A 21324-nucleotide genomic window follows, 5' to 3' on the forward strand; every position below is an offset into this window, starting at 1 on the left:
GTGGAGGGAACGATCAGACGAGATAATGTGTTAATAGAGGCCGGATGATTGAAAGGTGGCCTTTCGTGGCTACCTGCGCGCGTGCGGCAAGGCAACCGGGTTGTTGGACTGTTTGGGTCGGCGGAACGGATGACGACGTTTGTGGGGGAGATCTGGACCTGGACCCTGGAATTAGCGCGCTGGACCTGCATGCATCATCTTCCTCTCCATCACTCGACTTTGCAACCATGATAGTCACGTCTTCCATTCCTCTAATTACGTTATAGGAATCTTCGGCTAGGGTAACTTTCCATCCATCATGGGCGGCTCAACGTTTTGATATCTCTCGAGATCTTCTCCACCAATGCAATGCAGTCTCACGTGCCTCCGACGAGGCCTAGCTGGCGCCTGATTGAACCAGATATCGCGTTCCATAGGTATAGCAACGGCAATTGCGAAAACTCCAAGCCGTTTTTGGGACTGCAGCCTGGGGCTTCGCACAGAAGCTGAACTATAAATCGGTCTAATCTCTTGTCCTGGTGGGAGCTTTATCTTCTTCACCACCATCGCTGGGATTTTACTTATCTTCACAAAAGAATATCCATTGCTACTCCTACACAACGCGACTCGCTTGTCTCCCTCCAGCTGCTCTTAGCCCTAATACAAGCTTCTTTCGCAGAAATACCACCTCCTCAACCACCTCGAAGCACAACATGCCCCTGGAACTTCAACGCTTGCCGAGCACACGAGAGCTGAGACGCATCGCTTATCCGATCCATCTGGAAGACACCCTGAGTATGCTGAGCGACGCACCTAGCGACGAGAAATCCAGTTGCCATCTCACTCTTCGAGACGATGCCCTTGCCTCCAGGGGTCCTATCGTTGCGAGTATTCCACGGGATACGCTGTGTCCGTTCTTTGAGCTCCTTCCACGCGAGATCAGAGATGAGATCTATCGCTACGCACTCGGAAATCTCAGTGCTGCCTTTATGCACGGCAAGACTCAGGTAAGAGCAACGCATCATATTCATAAGGGACCTATTCTAGATACTTATAAAGAGCAAATCCCGTGGATGCGCACGGGCAAACAGATGTACCAGGAGGCTACCGAGATGTTTTATCATCTGGCTCGCTTTGACATGGACCTGGATATGCGCTACAAGTTTCCTCACGTCAAAGGCGTCACGCGACGGGTCAAGATACGCCACGCTCCCACACTTATCCGCGCGAGATTCCTTTCAGTAGTGAATCTAACGGTAGTAAATCTTCGCCAAATCGAAGGCTTGACCGAGACTCTGCACTTCGACACAGAAACCGAGCAGTGCAAAGCACTAGTTGATCTCTTCCCACGCATGGTTGCATTGCGGCAACTTGAGATCCAAATGGAACACAAAGTCCCGCCATGTGACGAATTCTGCGATACCGAGTACCGACCCTCACTCTCGTTCCTCAGAAGTCTACCTCGCGCGTCACTGGCAAGATTACGCGTCGAAATCCAGTGTGCTTATAAGACATTCGATCGCAACTCCATCGCTTGGGAGTATGCCGCGAATAACGTCGCCAGTAGGCTCTCTGATCCTCTCAAGAGAGAGGTCAAGAGGTGCGCACTGCATGCAGTCAGGGGAGACGATCATCAGTGGAAAGAGTGGAAGGAGGAGGCAATCCATAATGTGGTTCGATGGCGTCACCAATTCCTTACCCATCTCACGCTAGGTTTTGAGATTACTATGGCCCAATACAGGTGAGTACGAGGTCTGAACAGTACTTTGGTAGACATGCGACTGTCTTGTTATTGCTAATTGGAAGATTGCGAATCACATTCCGCAGAGAACCTCGTCCTATAGTACTGCGGTCATGGAAAGAGTCACGACTTCAGAAATTTATGTATTACACCTCTCCAATCAGGTCTTTCCGAGAAGGAGGTATCGCGAACACAAGAACCAATCCGTGGTAGCGTACTTTGAACATCTCCCGATGGTCTAAGCCTTGCTTTTGCACCGACGGTAAAGCGAACTTTCAAGAAGACAAAATGTCATCCCTGTGAATCTACTCGCCTCGGGTTCGTCCCGTCTCACTGCCCAATGTTGTGACTGTGCTCCAGATAATCAAGGTGAGACTGCCTGTCTTTGCGCTAGCTCCGTTTGCTCGTCCCCACCCAGGTCCTACAGCTTTTCGATCTTTGAACTTGCCGACCAACACGTCACTCCCAAACCAATCCACAATCATGGACGCCGATACCGTCATGAGACACCTGGGTGTCTTCGAGGACAAGTAAGCAAATCAAACGTTGTGGTTCTTCCCTTACTGATCTCCCAGGACAACCAAGAACCAGCGCGATTCACCTCTCCTTCGTCTCCCCGCCGAACTCCGCAACAAGGTCTACGACCTGGTACTCTTAAACACTCAAGTCTGCATGAGAATGCCGCGTCTATACGCTGATGCTCATAATCACCGAGGAAGTCTAGCACTATTGTCTACCTGCCGCCAGCTCCGCCATGAAACATCTTCAACTTTCCACACAATGGCCGTGTTCAAAGTCAGCACCTTTGTTCTAAAACAGTTGAGCGGAAGCTATCTCATTCACAACTCAGAACGTTGGAATTCAATCCAATCGATTCAGATGCGCGGTTACGAGGTGGAGCGATGGTGCAATTTCGCGGATATCTACCATTACGAGACTCCAAGGAATTTGGGTAGAAAAGGCATGTACATCGGCTTTCTTCCATCACTGAAGAATATTCTCGTAGTCTATCATGTTGATGATGACGACGATTGTTGGGGATACAGCTACCGTGCAATCGCCGACATTCTGAAGTTGCATTTTGGAAAGAGTAACCTTTGCGTCCGCATTCAGGCCGACTCTTAGGATAGCCTGTTTGAGTAGATGGCCTGGGATAGAGACGGTGCAGAGATACATGTCAGACGACCAATGAAAAGTTCATGATTAAACAAATGCGAAGACGCGTGCAGCAGAATTACAAGAACGCACAACTGCATCTCTACACTGACGCTGGTCACGGAAATCTCTATCAGGTGCTTGAGGCGTATGCGAAGCAGCTGGAGTTGTTTCTGGGATGATGTTTAATACCGGAAAGATGCTGAATATGAGGACAAGGTGGTCGGAAGTGAGGACTAGTGGCTTTTTCGTAACGATCCGATAGCGATAGCGTTCGGCATGGATGCTGTTCAGTTACTCATTAGCTCATAGAAATGCAGGTTGCCTTGATCATACAAAACATACTGACTGTTGCGGCAATCGATGATCACTTGCTATGTACACGATCGTCCAACTTTAGGCTAAAGCCGTAAGTAATAGCAACAAATGTAGTCCACTGCACACAAACACACATCGACTTTCTTTCTCCGAAGTCCCCAAATATGTTTTTTCGACTGTCGAAGATATAGACTAGGTGGGCAGAAGAGCGAGGTCGGAGCAGATCGAGTTCGGGCGAACCCAAATCGGTAGCAGCGTGCACTATGGCGAACAACGACCAACTGGACAACACTATTTCCATATTTTGCACGGCAAGGATGCCTCGCGATGTTAGAACCTCGATCCGACATCTCAAAAGATGCAAATAACTGACATCCTTCTCAGCTTCTTAACGAATTTTTCATTGAGGCGTTCGAGGCGCCTGAGCTGAAGGCGGTGGAGTGCACTCACATAGGTAAACGAAACCAGCATACTCTCGAGCAAAACGCATGCTAATTGATACCACTCAGCCATTCTCGTCGATACGACCGATATCACCAAACTCACATCACCCACACGCGCCCCAGTGTCGCAAAACCTCTCCTACCCGTTCCTGAACTGTGGACTGGACGATCTCGTTAAGTTCGCGTGGCAATTCGACGGCGCTGAACGGGGCATTGTAGGCACGTAATTCGTCATCATGGATGATCAGACACTTGAGGATAAGACAGTGGTACTCGTCACGCCATCTGAGGGCTACGACGGTGTAGAGACGGCGCCTAGACTAACTGCACGATCGGATTTTCGCTCTAGTACCAAACGCTGAACGTCAAAAGTATCGGAGTAGGCGGCGATGAACATTAGACTGTGTGACGGAACGAGTTCAGAGTAGGCCGGGCAAGGAATTATGAAACGGACGAATTCGATGCCTCAATTCAAGTTTCTTATTTCATTCTACAGCATTCTTCTCCCTCCACTCCCCAGCCGCCTCCTCATAAGTGCAGAACTCCACGTCTCCTTCCCACGCCTTCAGCCACTTAATCACCCTCTCAATCATGCCGATGACATGCGCCATGCCACTGGTATCCGGATGCAAGACCAACGGGAAAACCACTACATCTTTCTCTCCATCACCCTCAAGCATCTCGCTCCTAATCCACTCAAACTTGTCCTTCCACATGTTCTCCATAACGCGAACGTCGACGTAGCCGTGCGAGTTGGGTGCATTGGGAAGATACTGGAGCGGCGTCATGTCTTCTGTGTACCAATTTGCCGGGATTTCGACGAGGGTTTTGGTTGTGGGTGCACTGGGCTTGGGCAGGGGTTTCATCCAGTCTTTCGCAGAAGCCTCTTCGGTGTACTTTGGCGCTTTGATGGGTGGGAGGTTGGGGAGGTAGTACGGTTTGCTGTCGTGGTGGGAGAGTGAGGAGTCATAGAGGAAAGAGTACTCCTCTAGCAATTCCACGGTACTTTCGCGGAGTTGATAGAGCGGTGCGCGATAGCCCAGTGGTCGTTTTCCTAACAGTTCCTGGTAGAGACTTATACAGTGCTCGAGGACTTCGCGTTCTTGGGTGGGCGTGAGCTGAGGGGCGCCTTCGTGGCAATAACCGTGTAACCCTATCTCTGCGCCGCTGCTCTTGATGGCGGCAAACTCTTCTGGGAAAGATTCTGCACTATGCATCGGCACAAACCAGGTTACTTTGTTCGCAATGCCGTGCTTCGCGAAGAGCTTGAGGAGTCGTGGAACTCCGACGTGGCCACTGAAGAAGCCAGTACTGTAGTCCGCGAGGTTATTATCGGGGTGTTGGCCGGTACCAAGCCAGCCCGATACTGCGTCGAAATCCACAGAGAGCAGGATCTTGATCTTCGGCTTCTGTTTTGGTTGAGAGCTGCCAAGAGATGACATGGTTGGGATAGCCATTGCTGAGGGGGTCCTGCTAGCTAGAGAGACTCCTTCGGTTGCGGTACCAAATATCTCGGCCTCACCAGTTGCGTTGAGAGACGGCGTTTCGGGCTCGACAGCAGTTCCCTGTGATTTGCGAACTTCTTCCTCGGACCACACAATGCGACCTTCCATACCACCATCCACAGATATACATTGTCCGGAGATGTGACCTGCAGCGCGATGACTTGCCAGGAAAGCAGCTGCTCTCGCTACGTCAGTCGGTTGAGCGATTTTTCTGAGTGGGACACTGCAATTGTTAGCAAAATATCGGAGAGTCAGTATGAGCGTCAGACTCACGTAGCCTTCGCCTCCCTCCACATCTCCCCTGGGTCGTCCAACCTCCCTTCAATCAACTTGGTCTCCACCCATCCGGGCGCGACGGCATTGATCCTGGCGCTCTTATTCAGCCTAACAATCTCGTTCTTCACTGTCTTCACAAGACCGTATTGTAGCCCTGCTTTCCCACTTGCATACTCCACATGACCTGCCTGACCAAAGACTCCACATTCGGACCCCGTCACAACGACACTGACATTTTGAACTTCCTTGCCAGTATCAATTTGCGACTTCTCAATGGATTTGAGAAAGTGCTTTATGGTTAGGTACGTGCCACGCACGTTGACAGCGTAGGTGCGGTCCCAGAGCTCGCTGGGCATATCCCAGATAGGATAGCTGGAAGATTCATCTGTGATACCTGCGTTGGCGCAGAGAACGCTGATAGGCTGCGAGAAATAGTTGATAGCTCGGGATATGGAATCCTGGATGGAGGCTTCGGAACTGATGTCGCCTTGGAGGCAGTGGAGGTTGGGGTTTGTTGGGGCGAGAGGATTGGGACGAAGATCGTGTGCAGTGACTTTGCAGCCTTGTGCTATGCAGGCGTTAGTGACGGTTGCATGAAAGCAAAAATATCAATTGAGATGATAGCGTTGATTCCTTATTTTGTAGGCCGAAGCCCTAAAGCGTGCCTTCCACAGCAGGGTGACTTGACAGAGACCCCGAGCCTACCATGGAACCTGCAGACTTCACTCAATGTGTAAAGACTCTCCGACAACCATCAAAGGCACAAGACCATGACATACCTAGAAACTCATCTACAATCGCACTACCAATTCCTCCGGCAGCCCCAGTAACGAACACATGCAACCCCCCAAGTTCGAGAAACGACATGATGCACCTTGACGACGCCTTCACTGCTTCTGCGGCCAGGCGGTCAAGTTCAGAGTGTTACTCTATCAACTCAGCTCCACAAGATGCGCGCCCGCATACGTAATGTAGCAACAGCCGACCCGGCACCCACGATAAGCCCTACGTTATCACCTTGAGGAGCTTCCGAAGAGGGCAACGGCTAGCACTTGTCGCATACTGTTATTTCTCCGCGCGCAATCGAGGTGGAAGTGTATACGTAATCCTGAGTGCAGATGGCGATAGCGAGGCTCAGTTGAGCATGTGGAGGGGACATCGACCCCTCTTCCGCATACCCCAGAGGGAGGGAGCTGGAGCTAGAATACGCGAAGAACAATTGTACCGCTTCTACGAACTAGCCTGATTCATCAGGCGCTTTGGGTATGAGGTGTCTGCGCCTACGGCCAAATCTCAACAAAAGTAAGACGAGTCCCACGCGCAAGGGCTCGAAGGGCACATCGCGACTCCGTACTTGTTTACTAAGAACGCCACTGTGCCCTTCCGCCCCGCCGGCCCACCCTGACGGACCGCCAAACTGCCCAACGTGGTAATTTTGACAAAAACCGTTGATTTCAGATGGCCGAAGGGCACACTGCTAGAGCTTAGGTGACCAATGAATTGGGTCGGTGATCTGCGGGATACGGGTGCTTGCAGAGGGGCACAAAGGCGCGCGCCAATTGGGAAGAAGGGTGTGTAGGAGATGTTAGTTGGTCGTGCAGAGGGCGAGGGCACGGGTCGGCGATGATGAAGATGGTCGCATACGTGCTCTGAGCTGAATGGGCGATACGTTTGTAGTAATGTTCATTGGTTTCGGCCACTGCATATTGCAAGCGGAGAGTTTCCTTCCCTAGATGATGTAACATGGGCTATTGTGCGCACTTTGCTCCCCATCTTAACTTTTGCTGGTATCATAACGCCGTGGCTCATGGTTGAATTACAAGGTGATGTCCTCGGTGCGGTAGTGGTCTGCTACGATGCGGTAGAGATATGAAGGTGCGTGTCCGCCACTAGAAGACATTAGCTTGCATTCAAGGCATCGAGCTGTTCAAATCGCGACTTACAGGTTGGTGATGTAGAGATCCACAAGGTCTGCGGGAACATAGTCGTACAGTGGGTTCTCAACATCGACCTTGTCGACGAACTCGCCGTCGTCGTAGGGAACTACACTTCCGGCGTCACCGTGCTCGATCAGCTCGTCGATGTCGAATGGGTAGACCGGGCTAAGCTTATATACACCACTAAGCACGACAACAGGTGTCTGGTGCTCCTTTGCGGCCTTTGCAATCATGTGTGCTCCAGCTGCGGCTACCAGGCCACCGTTGGCTAATACGGTATGGGTCGCCAGAATGACCTTGTTGACACGGGACATTATGGCGAAGACATGGGAGTCGGGGATGACGTAGACTTGGATGCCAGCATCGGTAAGGGGCTTCCATTTGTCGTCGTCCTCGTCGTCATCCGGATTCGCCTCTCGCTTCTTGCCTGTAAGAAGGATGCCATGCGTGGCAGTGTGGTCGTGGGGATACGTCTCGGCGTGTACGACGGTGAATTTGCGTTTTCGTGCGGCGAACAGAAGGAACTTCTGGACTGTTGTGGACGCAGTGTGGGTGAGGATGATTTCGTTGGCGTGGATGTGCTCGAGGGCGACTTCGGCAATCTGCTTGTCTGAGGTTTCGAGCTCGTCCTGAAGTTCTCTTATGCCCTCCATGACCTCGCCCTTCAGGTCCAGATTTTGGCTCTTGTTGATGCCCTCGAGGCGCTCCAGATTGAGTGCCGTCAGCGTGCTCTTGCCGTTTGGCGACGCCTGCCCTGTAGGGGTGCTTGTAGTTGAGGGTGTATCTGCTGGCTGGGAGAAGAGGCCAAAGAGCGAGTGGACGAGGGGAGCGGACGAGGTAGGCGCGTACGAGGTGTGCGAGGTGAGCAACGGGGGCCGTCTCGAGGGTTCGCTAACGTCGGAGGCGTTGTCGGTGAAGACGCTCGTGGGCATGGGTTCGGCAACGGCATGCCGGAGAGGGCTGAATGTGGATATGCTCGAGTTGAGCGCTGGTCTGTGGAGAGAGTCGTGCTGCGCGTGTGCATGTGGCGTTGAGTAGCCTGGCTCGCTGCCTGTTGGTGTTTGCCCTTCGGCATGCTCGTCGACCACTTCGCGCACCAGTCCCAGTACGCGCCGTACGATGTTTCCCACCACCACCTCGTGTGGTTGCGCCGATGTCAACCGCCTGCCGACTTGCTTTATGCGCTCAATGAGCTTGGCGGCATCCCTGCCCTTGAACTCGCCCACCACGCGCAGAAGAAGGGCCGTCGTCGCAATGGCGCATGGTCTCGAGTTCCGTATTTGTCGCCGTTTGAGAAGTCTGAGGTAGGAATATTAGTTGTGGTTGCGCTGCTGCGCGGAAAGTCATATCTCACGAAATGAAATGTTCCACCGAGGCATCTACTGGAGTACTCTTTAGTGACTTCAGGTAGGTTGACAGACCCGGCGCCTGTACCGTCGCGCCCTGCATCGTGGGGATATTTGCAGATTTGTACTCGAGCGTCCCAAGATTTCGAACGGTATATGGCAGTTATGTGGGGTGGTGGGGTTGTTCCTGGATGACTCTGCGGGTGTCTATGTGCGTTTGAAAGGGTTCCCGACAACCAATGTACTTTTAGGGGTTCAAAGTATTGGCCACGCGCGTTTTGTTTGTAAGGCACTGTTGGGGAGCGTTGCTTGTTCAAGACTTGGTGGAGGGAATGTGTGAGTCGTAACTAAATTGAGCTTTGAGCGTTCCGATTGGGCACGGGCTCTCCAGCGGTTCGTCATTGGCATGTCCCCAACCTTCTGCTTAGCTGCATACCCGTCTTCTCTCGACAAAGTCACGCCTCGGCCTGCTGCTAGTTTCGCCAGTGCTGGACGAGCATCTTGACTGCGCTGTCGCTGTGCACACTCTCCCCAACAGCCCCACCATCACCGTCACGGAGGTCCTACCGTCATCCCAGACATAAGCATCAGCGCACCCAGCACTTAGGCTACCCCACAGTCCTTCGCCATTCTCCAACCTCGGCCCTCGATCTCATCTCCCGCTGACGATGCGAGTGCAATAGCTGCACAGAGAGAGACGCGCAAGATGGGCGCCGACAGGAGTGACGGCTCCGGCTCCGGCTCCTCGAATACGGAAGCGGTCGCATCCGGATACGACGAAAAGACACCTCTACTCGAGCAACCCCAGAAGGGCCCCTACGAAGACACCAAGCGGCGAAGGAGATGGCTGTATCCGTCGCGCATATCCGACGGCATCGTCGCGGTGGTGGGCGTCCTCGCAACCCCCTTTGTCTATACGGGGCAATGCCTGGTGGCCGCCTTCTACTACGAAGAGGATGGCCACTTCTCCTTTCTCGCCCCGATCTACCACATCTCGCGGACATTCACTCGCGGACGTCGGAAAAAGGTTGCGGCGCACGCTTCACGAGCCTCGGCTGCCCCGGACCGTAGCGAGAAAGGCACGCGCAAGAGTCGCAGTTCGAGTGTCGCGCAGCCCGTCGTGAAACAACCCACGAGGCGATCACTGTCAATAGCATCAACCTCGACCGCCATGACGTCCGACTCGGAGAGCGAGCGATCTCCAACACGCGACCCAGACACCGACAGCCCGTCGCGCCACACCCGCTCCAAATCCAGCGCGACTGCACGAGCAGACGAAATCGCCCCGGCCAAGAGGTCGATACGCATCACGCTACATCACAATGAGGACGCTTTGAGGCAACGCAAGGCCGCGAAGAAGGCCCAATCGTCCAAAAGTAACTCCGTCTCCTCCGAGGCTGCCGCTTCCCTCAAATCCCCCACAGGGCCGGCAACCGCGTCTTCGAAACAATTGACCAAGTTCCCACGAGCGCCCCAACCCCCGCGCCCCCTCGTGCCACGCCGCCAGCCCTCGTACTCCGCTAAAGGCGTATCCGCTGTCGGGCCGCACCAGAAGACGCTCATCATCGATCTCGATGAGACATTGATCCACAGCATAGTCAACGGCGGCCGCTTCCAGACTGGCCACATGGTAGAGGTCAAACTCCAGGCATCCGTCGGCGCCGACGGGCAGGTTATTGGTCCCCAGGTGCCGCTCCTATACTATGTTCACAAACGGCCGTATTGCGACGATTTTCTGAAAAAGGTACGCACACCAGCCAGGCACGCTTGATGCCACACTAACGAAACGACCAGGTTAGTAAGTGGTACAATCTGATCATATTCACCGCCTCGGTACAGGAGTACGCAGATCCCGTCATCGACTGGCTGGAGGTGGAGCGCAAGTATTTTGCAGGCAGGTACTATCGACAGCACTGCACTGTTCGCAACGGGGCTTACATCAAGGACCTTGCTCAGGTCGAGCCCGATCTCAGCAAAGTCATGATTCTTGATAATAGCCCCTTGAGCTACGTTTTCCATCCTGGTAAGTTCACCCTCCGTCCAGTGCGCCCACTTGTGCTCGTACTGATTGTGCATCCAGACAATGCCATTCCCATCGAAGGCTGGATTAGCGACCCAACAGACCACGATCTGCTGCATCTTATCCCGCTGCTCGAAGGCTTGCAGTATGTCACCGACGTGCGTGCGCTGCTTGCGCTTCGGCTCGGCATGCCCGCATCCGCCTAGTCAGGTAGCCACAATTTTAGTGGCATTCGCTCTAGTACCTCGCTTTCTAATACTTTTTGTACTATAGACCCGTTGCGCCGAGCAGTTGGCTATGTAGCTCGTTGGAGGAGATACCCAAGATGTTATTCGTTCATGATCCACGCCTCGCTTGAAAGACGTTCCTTTTGAGTTTCTTTTACTCATTACGAACAAGGGATTACCCGCCCGTCGGCATGCAGCTCCGATCTGCCACTTGCGACTTGCCGCATGGGCCTGTCGTCTCGCCCACGTTTTCAAGCCTGTTCCCCCACGCCTGTCAATTCCCTTGTGTCCGGGGCATGACATGCGTGGCGACGGGTACTCACTCACCATGTTCTTACACATCCCGCTTATCTCCCGCGACCTTTCAGCCCCACGACGCCCATTTCTTCTCCCGTGGCTCCATGCAGGGCCGTAATTGCTCTCGCTTGGGTCCCATCAGAACGAGCACGTTGAATGCTTATTACATTAACACACCGCTGCCCCTGTCGCTTCCATGTCTTTACAATGTGGACGTCGCTCTGAATTATCCAACGTGCATTTCAACATCTTGTGCCAATGCATTCGTTACAGAGAAGACGCCTGCGCTCAAGTTCGACTCCATCCGAGAACTGTCGCAATAGGCTCAAAACATGGACGTAGCAATGATTGATTCGAGGTTAGTCTACCACTGGCGGCCTGGATGTAGCTAACAACATATAGCTTGGACCATCCATTCTTTGATGACGCCATAGAAGCAATACACAACACCATACTGCAAGAACATCGTCAGCATTTCGATCATCGTATCAGCTCAACACTTCTGCTCGAAGAGCTCCGTCGTACTACCGCTGGCAATGGGTCGGCAGACCGAAGATTAGTCGTATGCAGTCGAAAGGTTATACTGTTCATTCGCACCTTTGCACCCTACTTCGATGTCCTTGGCACATGCGTCGAATTGCAGCCAGGATGGGCAGGCTATTTCTGGGCAATCGTTCGTGTAGTCTTCAAGGTATGCATGTAGTCCATTTTACATACATCTTGGACTAATACGGAAGCAGATGAGCGGTGACTGCGTGCTTGTCCTGGAGAAGATTGCCGATGTAGTTGAAGCTGTTTCGCAAATCATACCACCCTATCAAGAAGTTTACAACATCTGCAAGCGTAACGGAGCCGAGTCCCATGGCGAGGCTGGAGATCGTCATCTGGCTGCACTTTTGTCTTATGTGTATGCGGATCTTGTACAGCTGTTCTTGGAGCTATATCGTATCTTCTGTCGTGGAGCACAAAGTACATCCACCATTTGTACAAACGTCCTCCGCAGCGAGACACTATGGCGACCCTTCGATTCCCGGTTTGCCCACCTTGAAACACGGCTAGGCCAGCACAGGAGATGGTTAGATACAGAAACTGCGAACCAGACTCAATACTACGCGGACATCTCACAGCACCGCAGAAGTTATGTCGAATTTCTGCAACGTCAAAACGGAGTTATGGACAACGGTCGAGTGGAGCAAGATGAACAACGGCTGGCGAAGCGCTTGAGGAGAGTGGAGAAAGTACAGCATTGGCTGTCGTCTTCTACCTTGATTGCCACCCGGTCTCCCGGCATCCAACAGCCGTATCAAGAGTCCTGCGCTTGGTTCCTGCGTGTTGCTGCATACGCCCAATGGAGGAGCTTGCGCTTTGATAGCAGCATGGCAAATGACCAAGAAGCTTTAGTCGGCAACTGGCAACATCGGGTACTGTTTGTACAGGGTAAGTCGCCGCGCGCATACTTCAAGCTTTCTACAAACTGACGAAAGTTCAGCAAAATCTGGCTTTGGGAAGACCGTCATCTCGCATTCAGTCGTTGAAAATCTAACTGGTGAAGCGGACGATCCTGATCTGTGTGACGAACCGCCGGCCACTGCAAGCTATCATTTCAATCATCTCCTATCTGAGAACAACCAATCTGAAGATGCCTTCCGGGCTATGGCTTGCCAGCTACTTCACGCTCGTCGGCACGACCGATCAACTTTGGATACTGTCAGTCTCTTATTGCGGAAGACGTCCTTTCGAGAGCATGCCACCTCTGATGAAGTGCTCGATGTTCTTCTGATCCTACTTCGGCAGCACCCCACTTTCCTTGTACTTGATGGCATCGATGAGTGCAGCGATACTGATACGCTCCTTGCATCGTTAGCAAGACTCTGTCGTGGATCTGACACAAGAGTTATCCTCTTCAGCAGACCGAATTTGAAGATACCACTTGAGTATCAAAAATGGGCTTCAGATGCTCCTCACATCCTCTCGCTTACCGGTCAACACAATGTTGTCGCTATCGATCAGTTTGTGGTACCGGAAATGAATCGCCTAGCAGATCAGGGCTTCTTCGGTATCTCTATGGATCGAAGGCTCATGTCGGAAGTCGCGAGGACGGCAGATGGGGATTTTCTCTGGGCCAACATGTTGATGAAATTCCTTCAGTCGCCGCTACTGTCGTCGGGCGAGCGGCTGAATATTCTCCAGGGAGTGCATTCAATACAGGGCCTGGAAGCGCTCTTCGGTATTTTGTTTGACGCATTAGCGCGCCATTCGCCGACAGAAAAACGCGTCATCGCCGACACAATTCGATGGCTGTCTTTCCCGATCAACCGCATGTGTCCGGGAGCACTACACGCTGCTCTAAACACATACAGACCCGACGTTCCCGAGGCTTCGCATACAACCGATATCATACAAGCCTTGCCGGAACTGACATGTGGTCTTCTCTGCGTGGTCAACGACGAGATCGCTTTCACCCACGAATCCATACGCGATTACCTTCTCAACCCGCTATCACAAGGCTCAGAGTTCAGTCTTTGCGATACAAGTAGCGTCCATGGTCAGCTTGCTGCAAGATGTCTATCATATCTCGCTTGCGATATACCAAAACGTCCTCTCGGCGTCCTGCAGCCTCACAGTCCAGCCATGCCACCTACCATACCTACCAGTAGTGGTGCGAGCCAAAGAACAAGCGCGTCGGTAGACAGTGGATACAAGTCCCTATCTTCATCAGACGGAGATAATCACACCCACGCGATACCGGCAATGCCAACTCAACACAACAGCTCGAGGGCGAATAGTATCCGCACCGTGCCTTTCGATACCCATTTGCCTTTCCTACGGTATGCAGCGCTTTGTTGGCCGATACATTTGAGCCGTGCTCTACTCCCATCTTCACACTATACCACAACCTCCTCAGCAGATTCACTCGCCTACCTACCCGCTTTAAGCGCCTTTTTAGCTTCTCGTATTGCGGTCACTGCTTGGGTCGAAGCTTCTTTTCGGTACAGTCTGCCACCCACGCTCACGCGTCTCATTGGCCCGTTGTCAGATTTGAAGGGCGAGATATCGCCCGCTACTGTGGAGGGCAAAGAGCTAAGATTGGTTGTCAATGAGATGAGGGTTCTGAGTGAGAGACTGGTGGTATTGAAAAGAGAGTATGAGGGCGTCATGAGGCGGAATCCCAGTTTGATTTGGCAGATGGATGAGCCGAGTGGGAATGCTTATTGGCCGGTTTGGGAAGATATTCTTGCGAATGGAAGTTGAAGGTAACGGCGAAAGCGCGCGAATTTTTGACTTGATTCATTTGGCGTTGGTCGCAGCGGAGTTCGGTGTGTGTTTACACATGCTCTCTCGGTAAATGGCGTTTTCCTCAAGTCCCAAGAACGCATCGCACAATATTGGATTTTAGACATGCGTACCTAGTCGCTTTAGCTAGTTTGGGATTGCTAGTGGTATATATAAATTCATCTCGGTCCAAAGCTTTCACATTGTTCCATGTTCCAACTCACTCTTTTCTCGAAAACTGCGACTGGAATACCGATGTGGTGCATTTTCGAAAAAGTCTTATGCGAACATGCCATGTCCGATCTGCTTCAACCAAATGCAAGGCAATAGATCTCTCAAAAGACATATGTCCTAATAAGACATTTCGCTGGACCAGCACTCCGATAATTAAGCAATAAACTAGGTCCCAACCCCTTCATAAAATAGGATCTTCGTTCTCATGCTAAGCTCCAAAAGAAATGCAAGCGCATTCTATGTGCTTTGCAGCAACTCATTCTAGAAATTTGGAAACAATAAAAGGTGCACCATAATCGATGTATAGAGGACTTCCAAAGGAAATATAAGCTGCGCAATAGTAGTCATTTGTCCAAAATAAGGCATGTAGGACCCATGTGTTAAGATTGTTCCAAAAACTGTATCGAAAGTCACCATGTAAGAGCACAGCCGAAGGGATGGACTGCCGGCTTTCTTGGTGTATGGAACTCCACCTATGTTCTCCTCTCTCTTGTTCCTCAACATGTAGCGGGGAAAATGAAAATTCGGAAGCGATGTCTGTCTTGTTCATGGTGCGGAGTGCGAGACTTACTATGTAGTATCTACCTATTAATGTCTCAAAAAACGTTCCGGTAGGATCGATGTCCGCCTGTCCAGAAGAATGGCAGAGAAAGTCCATGTGAATATTTAATGCAACTGGAGATGACGGAATTTCTAAAATAACATTGCATTATTCCATGAAGTTCTATCCTCAGTTCCCGTTACATCACCAGGATGCTTTCCCCTGAACCAATCGTCTCAACACTTGGTAGTCTGACCACATGGGTATAAATTCCTCTTTCTTATTCTACCCTGCTTGTTCCAAGACCATACCTGAGGTCTCATCGTCCAAAACCAAATGAGGACGTTTTCATGTTTTTTTTTCCAAAAACCTCTTTACGGGGTTCACATGTTCTGCTCATTGGAAAGGCTCCTGCGGTCTCCAAAAGGGAACAGATGAAATTCGATGCTCTAACAGCAAGCCCGCTTGCATTTCGTGTCCCGAAATGCCCGATGTTGTAGGTGCCTGCGCATCCTCATGTCGTTGATTTGCGGAACTTGGACGAGTGAATGTAAATTTTTGCGCTACCAGACATGATTCTTAGTTATGGTGAACTTACGATGTTGGGGAACATGTGGAATCAGACGCGGATGGGTTGTTTGGCTTGCCCTCACGCCAAGTCTGGAGCATGTGATTTCGCGTGGTCCCGAGGTCCCCACGATTGGCCAAATGCAGCGACACGTACCTTCACCTGGTGAAGTTTACAGCCACGACAACGATGCTTTTGCGCTCAACCTGAGACACAGTATCCCGTTATTCCTCAGCTTGGCACATGCGACCGAGGGAACAATTCACCCCAACCTGACCTTCATCCTTCGCGACAACCCCACCATGGCACCCCCGCCGTCCTCACTCTACACGCTCTCCTTCGCGATTGCAACCCTCGCTACTCTGCTGGTCGCGGCAACACTACGTCTGCTTGCCATACTTCCAAATGCGCGCTCAAAGTCTACACCACTGCGCAAGCGCCCGCTCGCAACACGTATCCTCGTCGTTCTTGGATCGGGCGGACATACACACGAAATGTTCTACTTACTGCGAGATCTAGACACACGGAAATACACACACCGAACATACGTGGTCAGCAGCGGAGATGCGTTCTCAGCACAACGCGCAGCGGAGTTTGAGCGAGGACTTGAAGATGGAGAGAAGGAGCGGCTGCGAAAGCAAGAATCGGAGAAAGAGGTGGTGCAACCAGACGGCACAAGAAGAAGACCAGTGATGGAGATTACAGATGCAGATGGAACAACACATGCGCTAGAAGAGAAGAGGGCAGAGAGGCCAGTATGCACTGGCCCAGACCACTACAATATCGCCGTCATCCCTCGCGCGCGCAAGATACACCAACCACTCCTCACAACGCCTTTCACCTCACTTTACACCCTCCTATCTTCCTTCATGCCTCTCCTCCGCGCACCACCACTTCTCGCCGGTCAAGCTCCTACAACACCATACGAAGCCGCAGCCGCCGACCTCCCAGATCTCATCATCACCAACGGCCCAGCCACGGCTGTGATTCTTATCCTCGCAAGCCTCATACTGCGCTTCTTCAATATCAAGGGCGCGAATAGTAGAGGAAAGTGCAAGACGGTGTACGTGGAGAGTTTTGCACGAGTCAAGACACTCAGTCTGAGCGGGAAACTGCTGCTAAGGGTCGTGGATCGCTTCCTGGTGCAGTGGGAGGAGTTGGAGGGCGCAGGAGGACGAGCGGAATATTGGGGCATTCTGGTATGAGCTTAGGGACAATTTCATGGGAGAGGTTCAAGAGATCGTGGTATGCATGATGCAGGCGTTTGATGTACATTTACAGCGAAGATACCCCACAGGCCACAGAAAGCCTAGCTGAGTTTTCGGCTTCAATCCATGCTATATATACAAAAGGTATGCTACAAGTCTCGTGTCACAGGCGTGATGCGTTGTCGTGCCATCGTCTCAGCCATCCTAGTCGAGGTCTGCTGTTTGACTGGGAATCTGCTTCTTGCCCAGATACGGCTTCGTAGCACTCTTCTGCATGTGCTGACCCAATGCCGCCAGCAAGCTCTCCTGGTCGACCAGCGGCTTCTCCTTCTGGCTCTGCACCTTCTTCTGATGCTCAAGCTCCCACCTCAATTGCATGGGCGTCTTCATTGCCTGCGCCGCTCTGTGCTTTTGCTTTGCAATTTCTCGCGCGACCACACCCTGTTCGGAGTGTTGCGCAACCTTGATAGGACGCGGTGCTTCGGGGTCCCTGTCTTTCTTCGCTTTGATGGAGAACTCGTGGATATCGCTACGGAGTTCTTCCGCAATCGTGTCGGGGAAAGGTGGCGCAACGAGCGTATAAGCCATAGACTGCGAACCTTCGACAATGTTTCGTCTTGTGTCCACGTCATAGGCCGAAGGAAGCTCAGGGTCTATGCTTATTGGAGCAGCAGACTTGAATCGTTCCTGCTCTTGCCTTTGAATCTCGGCGAATTTTGCCTCGAGGTCGACTGGGCTCCTGCCATTCGTTGCGTCTTGTTGAGCTTGGTCCTCCTTATTCTTGCTCCGCCAACGACTCAAGCTCGTGAATGGCTGGCTCACCTTGGCCAGGGCTTTTTTGAGTAATGTTTTCTTGTCTTTGCTTGTTTCTTTTGTGGTACCAACAGCTTCAGTTCCTTCCACACGTTCCCATGGCCATTCCAGTCGTTGCCGTGTGCCTGCGATGTATCGATGGAAGATGGGAAGTCCAGTTCGAGGATCGTATTGGTGTGCTTCGGGTATTGTGTCGTTCCCGTAGTCAGTACCGGTGTATGGATCAATGCCGGTGGTATGCCGCTCCATGTAGATCTTCTCGACCACGACGTCCTCGTAACGCTTCTGGTCTCCCTGGCCTATCTCGGCAGGTACCACGAGACGTACATTGCTCAAGGGCATAGGCACCTCGTTCTCTACCTTGGGTCCCATCTCTTCGGCAGCACTACTAAATAGACTAGTGTCGAAGTATTGCTGGCAAATGTTAACACTCAAATTTGATGACACAGCTAGGCGGGAAATACCAAGTTCATGCCCTTAATAACGACGTCGTGTGATCGATCTATGGTCTCTCGTACCACACCGACCTTGCCCGCCTCTTTTCCTTTCAGAATTACGACACGATCACCCTTCACAATTGGAAAGTATTTCTTATCGTCCACGACCAGCGGGTACTCGAGCTCGAGGCCTTTCTTTTCCCTAAAAGCGTTCCGGCTCTTCTGCGCCTCGATAGGTATCTCAGGCTTCTGCACCTGGCCGCCGGTGAGGGCACCGTATTTCTCAGCATCTGGGCCGACGGCGCGATTTGGCCTCAACGGACCAAGTTTCCAGTCCTCTTTTGCATTGGCCAGAGCATGCTTCCTGACACCCTTGATGCGCTCTTGTTCCCACCCTTTACGCGCAAGGATGGCTCGCTTGATTTCCCATTTGTCCTGTTTGAGTCCCTGGCGCTTCTTGCGTTCCCGCTCGTGCCATTGGATTGCGTTTTTGACCTTACGGATCTCTTTGAGTTTTTTGGCCTGACGGGCGGCGTTGCGCCCCGGCCTGACGATCAATTGGCTCATGGTGGGCGGGATGGCGGCGGTGGAGATAGAGATGCGAGGGTTTGCGGACTACCGAGCCATCGAATGGCGGGCGGCGAGGGGTGTAGTGGCGGATACGACCGGGGAGATCAGACGGATACGGTGTGTCGTAGGGTTCGAGCCGGTGTTGTTTCCACGGCGATGGATTGTCGGCAGTCGTCCCTCCAGAAGTGGTGAACAGTGCATTCGACCTGGTGAGCCAAAATTCCGCGCCGGCGCCCGGGCGGTGTGGCCGCCTCGGCAGAATCCAAAACACGTCGCCCATGACATGGTGCATCAACCCTACCCATCACCACCCACTTCAGGTGTCTTCCCACCATGGCGCTATTACGGCGCAGACTGCGCTGCCATTACTGCAATACACTGTCACGCGACACTGTCTCACAAATACCCAAGACATTTCACTGTCCGCAATGCGACGCCGTGAATCACTTCGACCAAGTACTTACTCTGCCGCATAAACACCCGAACCTCTCCAACTGACCTGTTCCCCAGCGCGGAAACATCACCGATCCGCCCATCGAAGAAGTCGCGACCGCCCCTCAAGCCTCGTTCCAACACCTGCGCTCCCGCTCCCCAACACCCGCCATGTCCGTACCCGGTGACGACATCTTCTGCGACACATGTCAGCGCAACCAGACCCTCTACGCAAAGCTCTTGGGCGAGTATCTTCCGGAAGAGGATGATCCGACATATGGGCAATTCTTAGCGGCGTACGAGGACTACAAGGACGAGCTCGAGACCCGGTACCCGCAGGTCTGTAGCGAATGTCTGCCTCGAGTCCAACACCAGATCCGGAACGCGAACCATATTGCCAGAGCAGACAACCTGGCGCGTATCATGGAAGCAAGTAAACAGAAGCGCACAACCGTACATACCCACCGACAAGCGTGGACATTGAGGTTCATTTCGCTGGCGAAGTGGACCTATGTCGTGAGCACAGCAATAGGAATTGTCTGGCATGCTGCTGGACTGTACATGGGCCCGGATGAGGGTATACGGGCGTACCAAGTTTTCAGCTGGGATACTTGTTGGACTCAGGCAAAGTCGGGATGCTGGATGGACGAAATCTGTGTACTTTCGCCCGTGATACTCAAGTGGCTGAACTTTGCGATTATCGCCGATGCTCTCACAATCTGGTGGAACCCCAAGCTGAAACTCAAGACGAACAGCCTTACGGGCAGGATGCGCGGGCTCATGTCACTATGGATGATTCGAATTACTGCCGTGGCTCTTCGTTTCCTAACCCTCTACTACTGGAAAGGTCACACCATCAACAACGACACGTTGACGCTATTTCGGTACACACATATGTGTATGCTCGGAATATTGACCTTCTCGTCTATCATGACATGGAAGGCTGTTCGCATAGTCTACGGCGCCGCGCCCTCTTTTCTGAAAACGGCTCGCGAACCCGTACCCAGCGCACCCGATAGCGCACAGAAGGCAAGAAGAGGCTCTTACCACCCAGCTCATCCCCAAGCAAGCGTTTTCGATAGTATAGCGCCCGATTTTGCAAATGGCATGGATCAGTGCAAGGAGTCCTCCCCTCTTCCCCCGTCCCCCACCATCTCAGAAGCCTCCTTCACCACACATGCTACCGACGTCACCACACCCTATGCCCAGCGATCTACATTCTTGGGCGCAGACGACATGGACTGGACACCCACCAAGAATTCTGGAAGTCGTTTCTCTTCACAACCCCCAGAGATTATACCCAACCATTTCTCCAAGACGACATCTCGTCAGCCAGCAACACCCCCTCGTTTCAGAGAACCCCACTCGATTTTCTCCAAACCAGACCCGAATCCATTCCGTCACCGGGTTCCTGCACCGCCGCCACCCTCGCTCGGCGCCAACCAAAAACCTAACCCCTGGAAACCGAGTGTCTGGGCGCCTCCCCTCAAGGAAAACGCACCCAAGTTCTTCAAAGGAGACCAGAAGGCGCAAGGAGGTGCGGGAGAGATACCGGGTCTGGATGGCTTCGGTGTACCGAAGAACGTCAAGAGGGATGCTGAGCTCTTCGCCAGCCCGAAGCTCAAGTATGAATACTATGGGACTATGAAGGACACTGGACTGGAGGACACGTTTAATGCCATGTTTACGAAATAAGATGGACTGCACACGCAAGGATTGCTAAGATTGCATAGGTGGTTGGCGTTTTGTTTGAGATACCCGGCGGCGCTTCTTTCCTATGTTGCATTGGTCGGAGTTTGTTACTACACGGCGGTTTGTGTTCAATACTGTTATTTCTCGATGAATGAATCATGGACAATATAAACCTGAAATGTATTGGGTTCATCACATTCACTACAAAGTCCTCAACGGCATGTCAACGCACCCAACATCACTCCATGGCATACGCATACAGAGTGGGCGCTTGAACGAGTCAGATTCTATCTAACTCTCCAGCATATCATG

General features: G+C 52.3%; 8 protein-coding genes across 8 annotated transcripts; 5 read left to right on the forward strand and 3 right to left on the reverse strand.

Moving 5' to 3' along the window:
- Window positions 1-692: 692 nt before the first annotated feature.
- On the forward strand, window positions 693-1724 carry J4E87_010224 (uncharacterized protein; the record flags this gene model as incomplete). Its single annotated transcript, XM_049381798.1, has 1 exon — window positions 693-1724. The coding sequence occupies one exon, from the start codon at window positions 693-695 to the stop codon at window positions 1722-1724; it is 1032 nt and encodes a 343-aa protein (XP_049228505.1).
- A 479-nt stretch (window positions 1725-2203) lies between these two features.
- Window positions 2204-2845, forward strand: J4E87_010225 (uncharacterized protein; the record flags this gene model as incomplete). The annotated part of the gene is made up of 2 exons (XM_049381799.1): window positions 2204-2250; window positions 2296-2845. The coding sequence occupies 2 exons, from the start codon at window positions 2204-2206 to the stop codon at window positions 2843-2845; spliced, it is 597 nt and encodes a 198-aa protein (XP_049228506.1).
- Window positions 2846-4121: 1276 nt separating this feature from the next.
- J4E87_010226 (uncharacterized protein) lies at window positions 4122-6284 on the reverse strand (the record flags this gene model as incomplete). The annotated part of the gene is made up of 3 exons (XM_049381800.1): window positions 4122-5364; window positions 5415-5985; window positions 6197-6284. 3 exons carry the CDS (start codon window positions 6282-6284, stop codon window positions 4122-4124), a joined length of 1902 nt encoding a protein of 633 aa, XP_049228507.1.
- A 949-nt stretch (window positions 6285-7233) lies between these two features.
- On the reverse strand, window positions 7234-8803 carry J4E87_010227 (uncharacterized protein; the record flags this gene model as incomplete). Its single annotated transcript, XM_049381801.1, has 3 exons — window positions 7234-7306; window positions 7361-8653; window positions 8709-8803. The coding sequence occupies 3 exons, from the start codon at window positions 8801-8803 to the stop codon at window positions 7234-7236; spliced, it is 1461 nt and encodes a 486-aa protein (XP_049228508.1).
- A 603-nt stretch (window positions 8804-9406) lies between these two features.
- On the forward strand, window positions 9407-10926 carry J4E87_010228 (uncharacterized protein; the record flags this gene model as incomplete). Its single annotated transcript, XM_049381802.1, has 3 exons — window positions 9407-10444; window positions 10495-10723; window positions 10781-10926. 3 exons carry the CDS (start codon window positions 9407-9409, stop codon window positions 10924-10926), a joined length of 1413 nt encoding a protein of 470 aa, XP_049228509.1.
- Window positions 10927-16000: 5074 nt separating this feature from the next.
- Window positions 16001-17065, forward strand: J4E87_010229 (uncharacterized protein; the record flags this gene model as incomplete). The annotated part of the gene is made up of 1 exon (XM_049381803.1): window positions 16001-17065. The coding sequence occupies one exon, from the start codon at window positions 16001-16003 to the stop codon at window positions 17063-17065; it is 1065 nt and encodes a 354-aa protein (XP_049228510.1).
- A 207-nt stretch (window positions 17066-17272) lies between these two features.
- Window positions 17273-18885, reverse strand: J4E87_010230 (uncharacterized protein; the record flags this gene model as incomplete). Its single annotated transcript, XM_049381804.1, has 2 exons — window positions 17273-18295; window positions 18346-18885. 2 exons carry the CDS (start codon window positions 18883-18885, stop codon window positions 17273-17275), a joined length of 1563 nt encoding a protein of 520 aa, XP_049228511.1.
- A 606-nt stretch (window positions 18886-19491) lies between these two features.
- On the forward strand, window positions 19492-21015 carry J4E87_010231 (uncharacterized protein; the record flags this gene model as incomplete). The annotated part of the gene is made up of 1 exon (XM_049381805.1): window positions 19492-21015. One exon carries the CDS (start codon window positions 19492-19494, stop codon window positions 21013-21015), a length of 1524 nt encoding a protein of 507 aa, XP_049228512.1.
- Window positions 21016-21324: the final 309 nt, after the last annotated feature.

Source organism: Alternaria ethzedia (assembly GCF_023757985.1).
Source record: "Alternaria ethzedia strain BMP 0044 chromosome Unknown scaffold_44, whole genome shotgun sequence".
NCBI lineage: Eukaryota > Fungi > Ascomycota > Dothideomycetes > Pleosporales > Pleosporaceae > Alternaria > Alternaria ethzedia.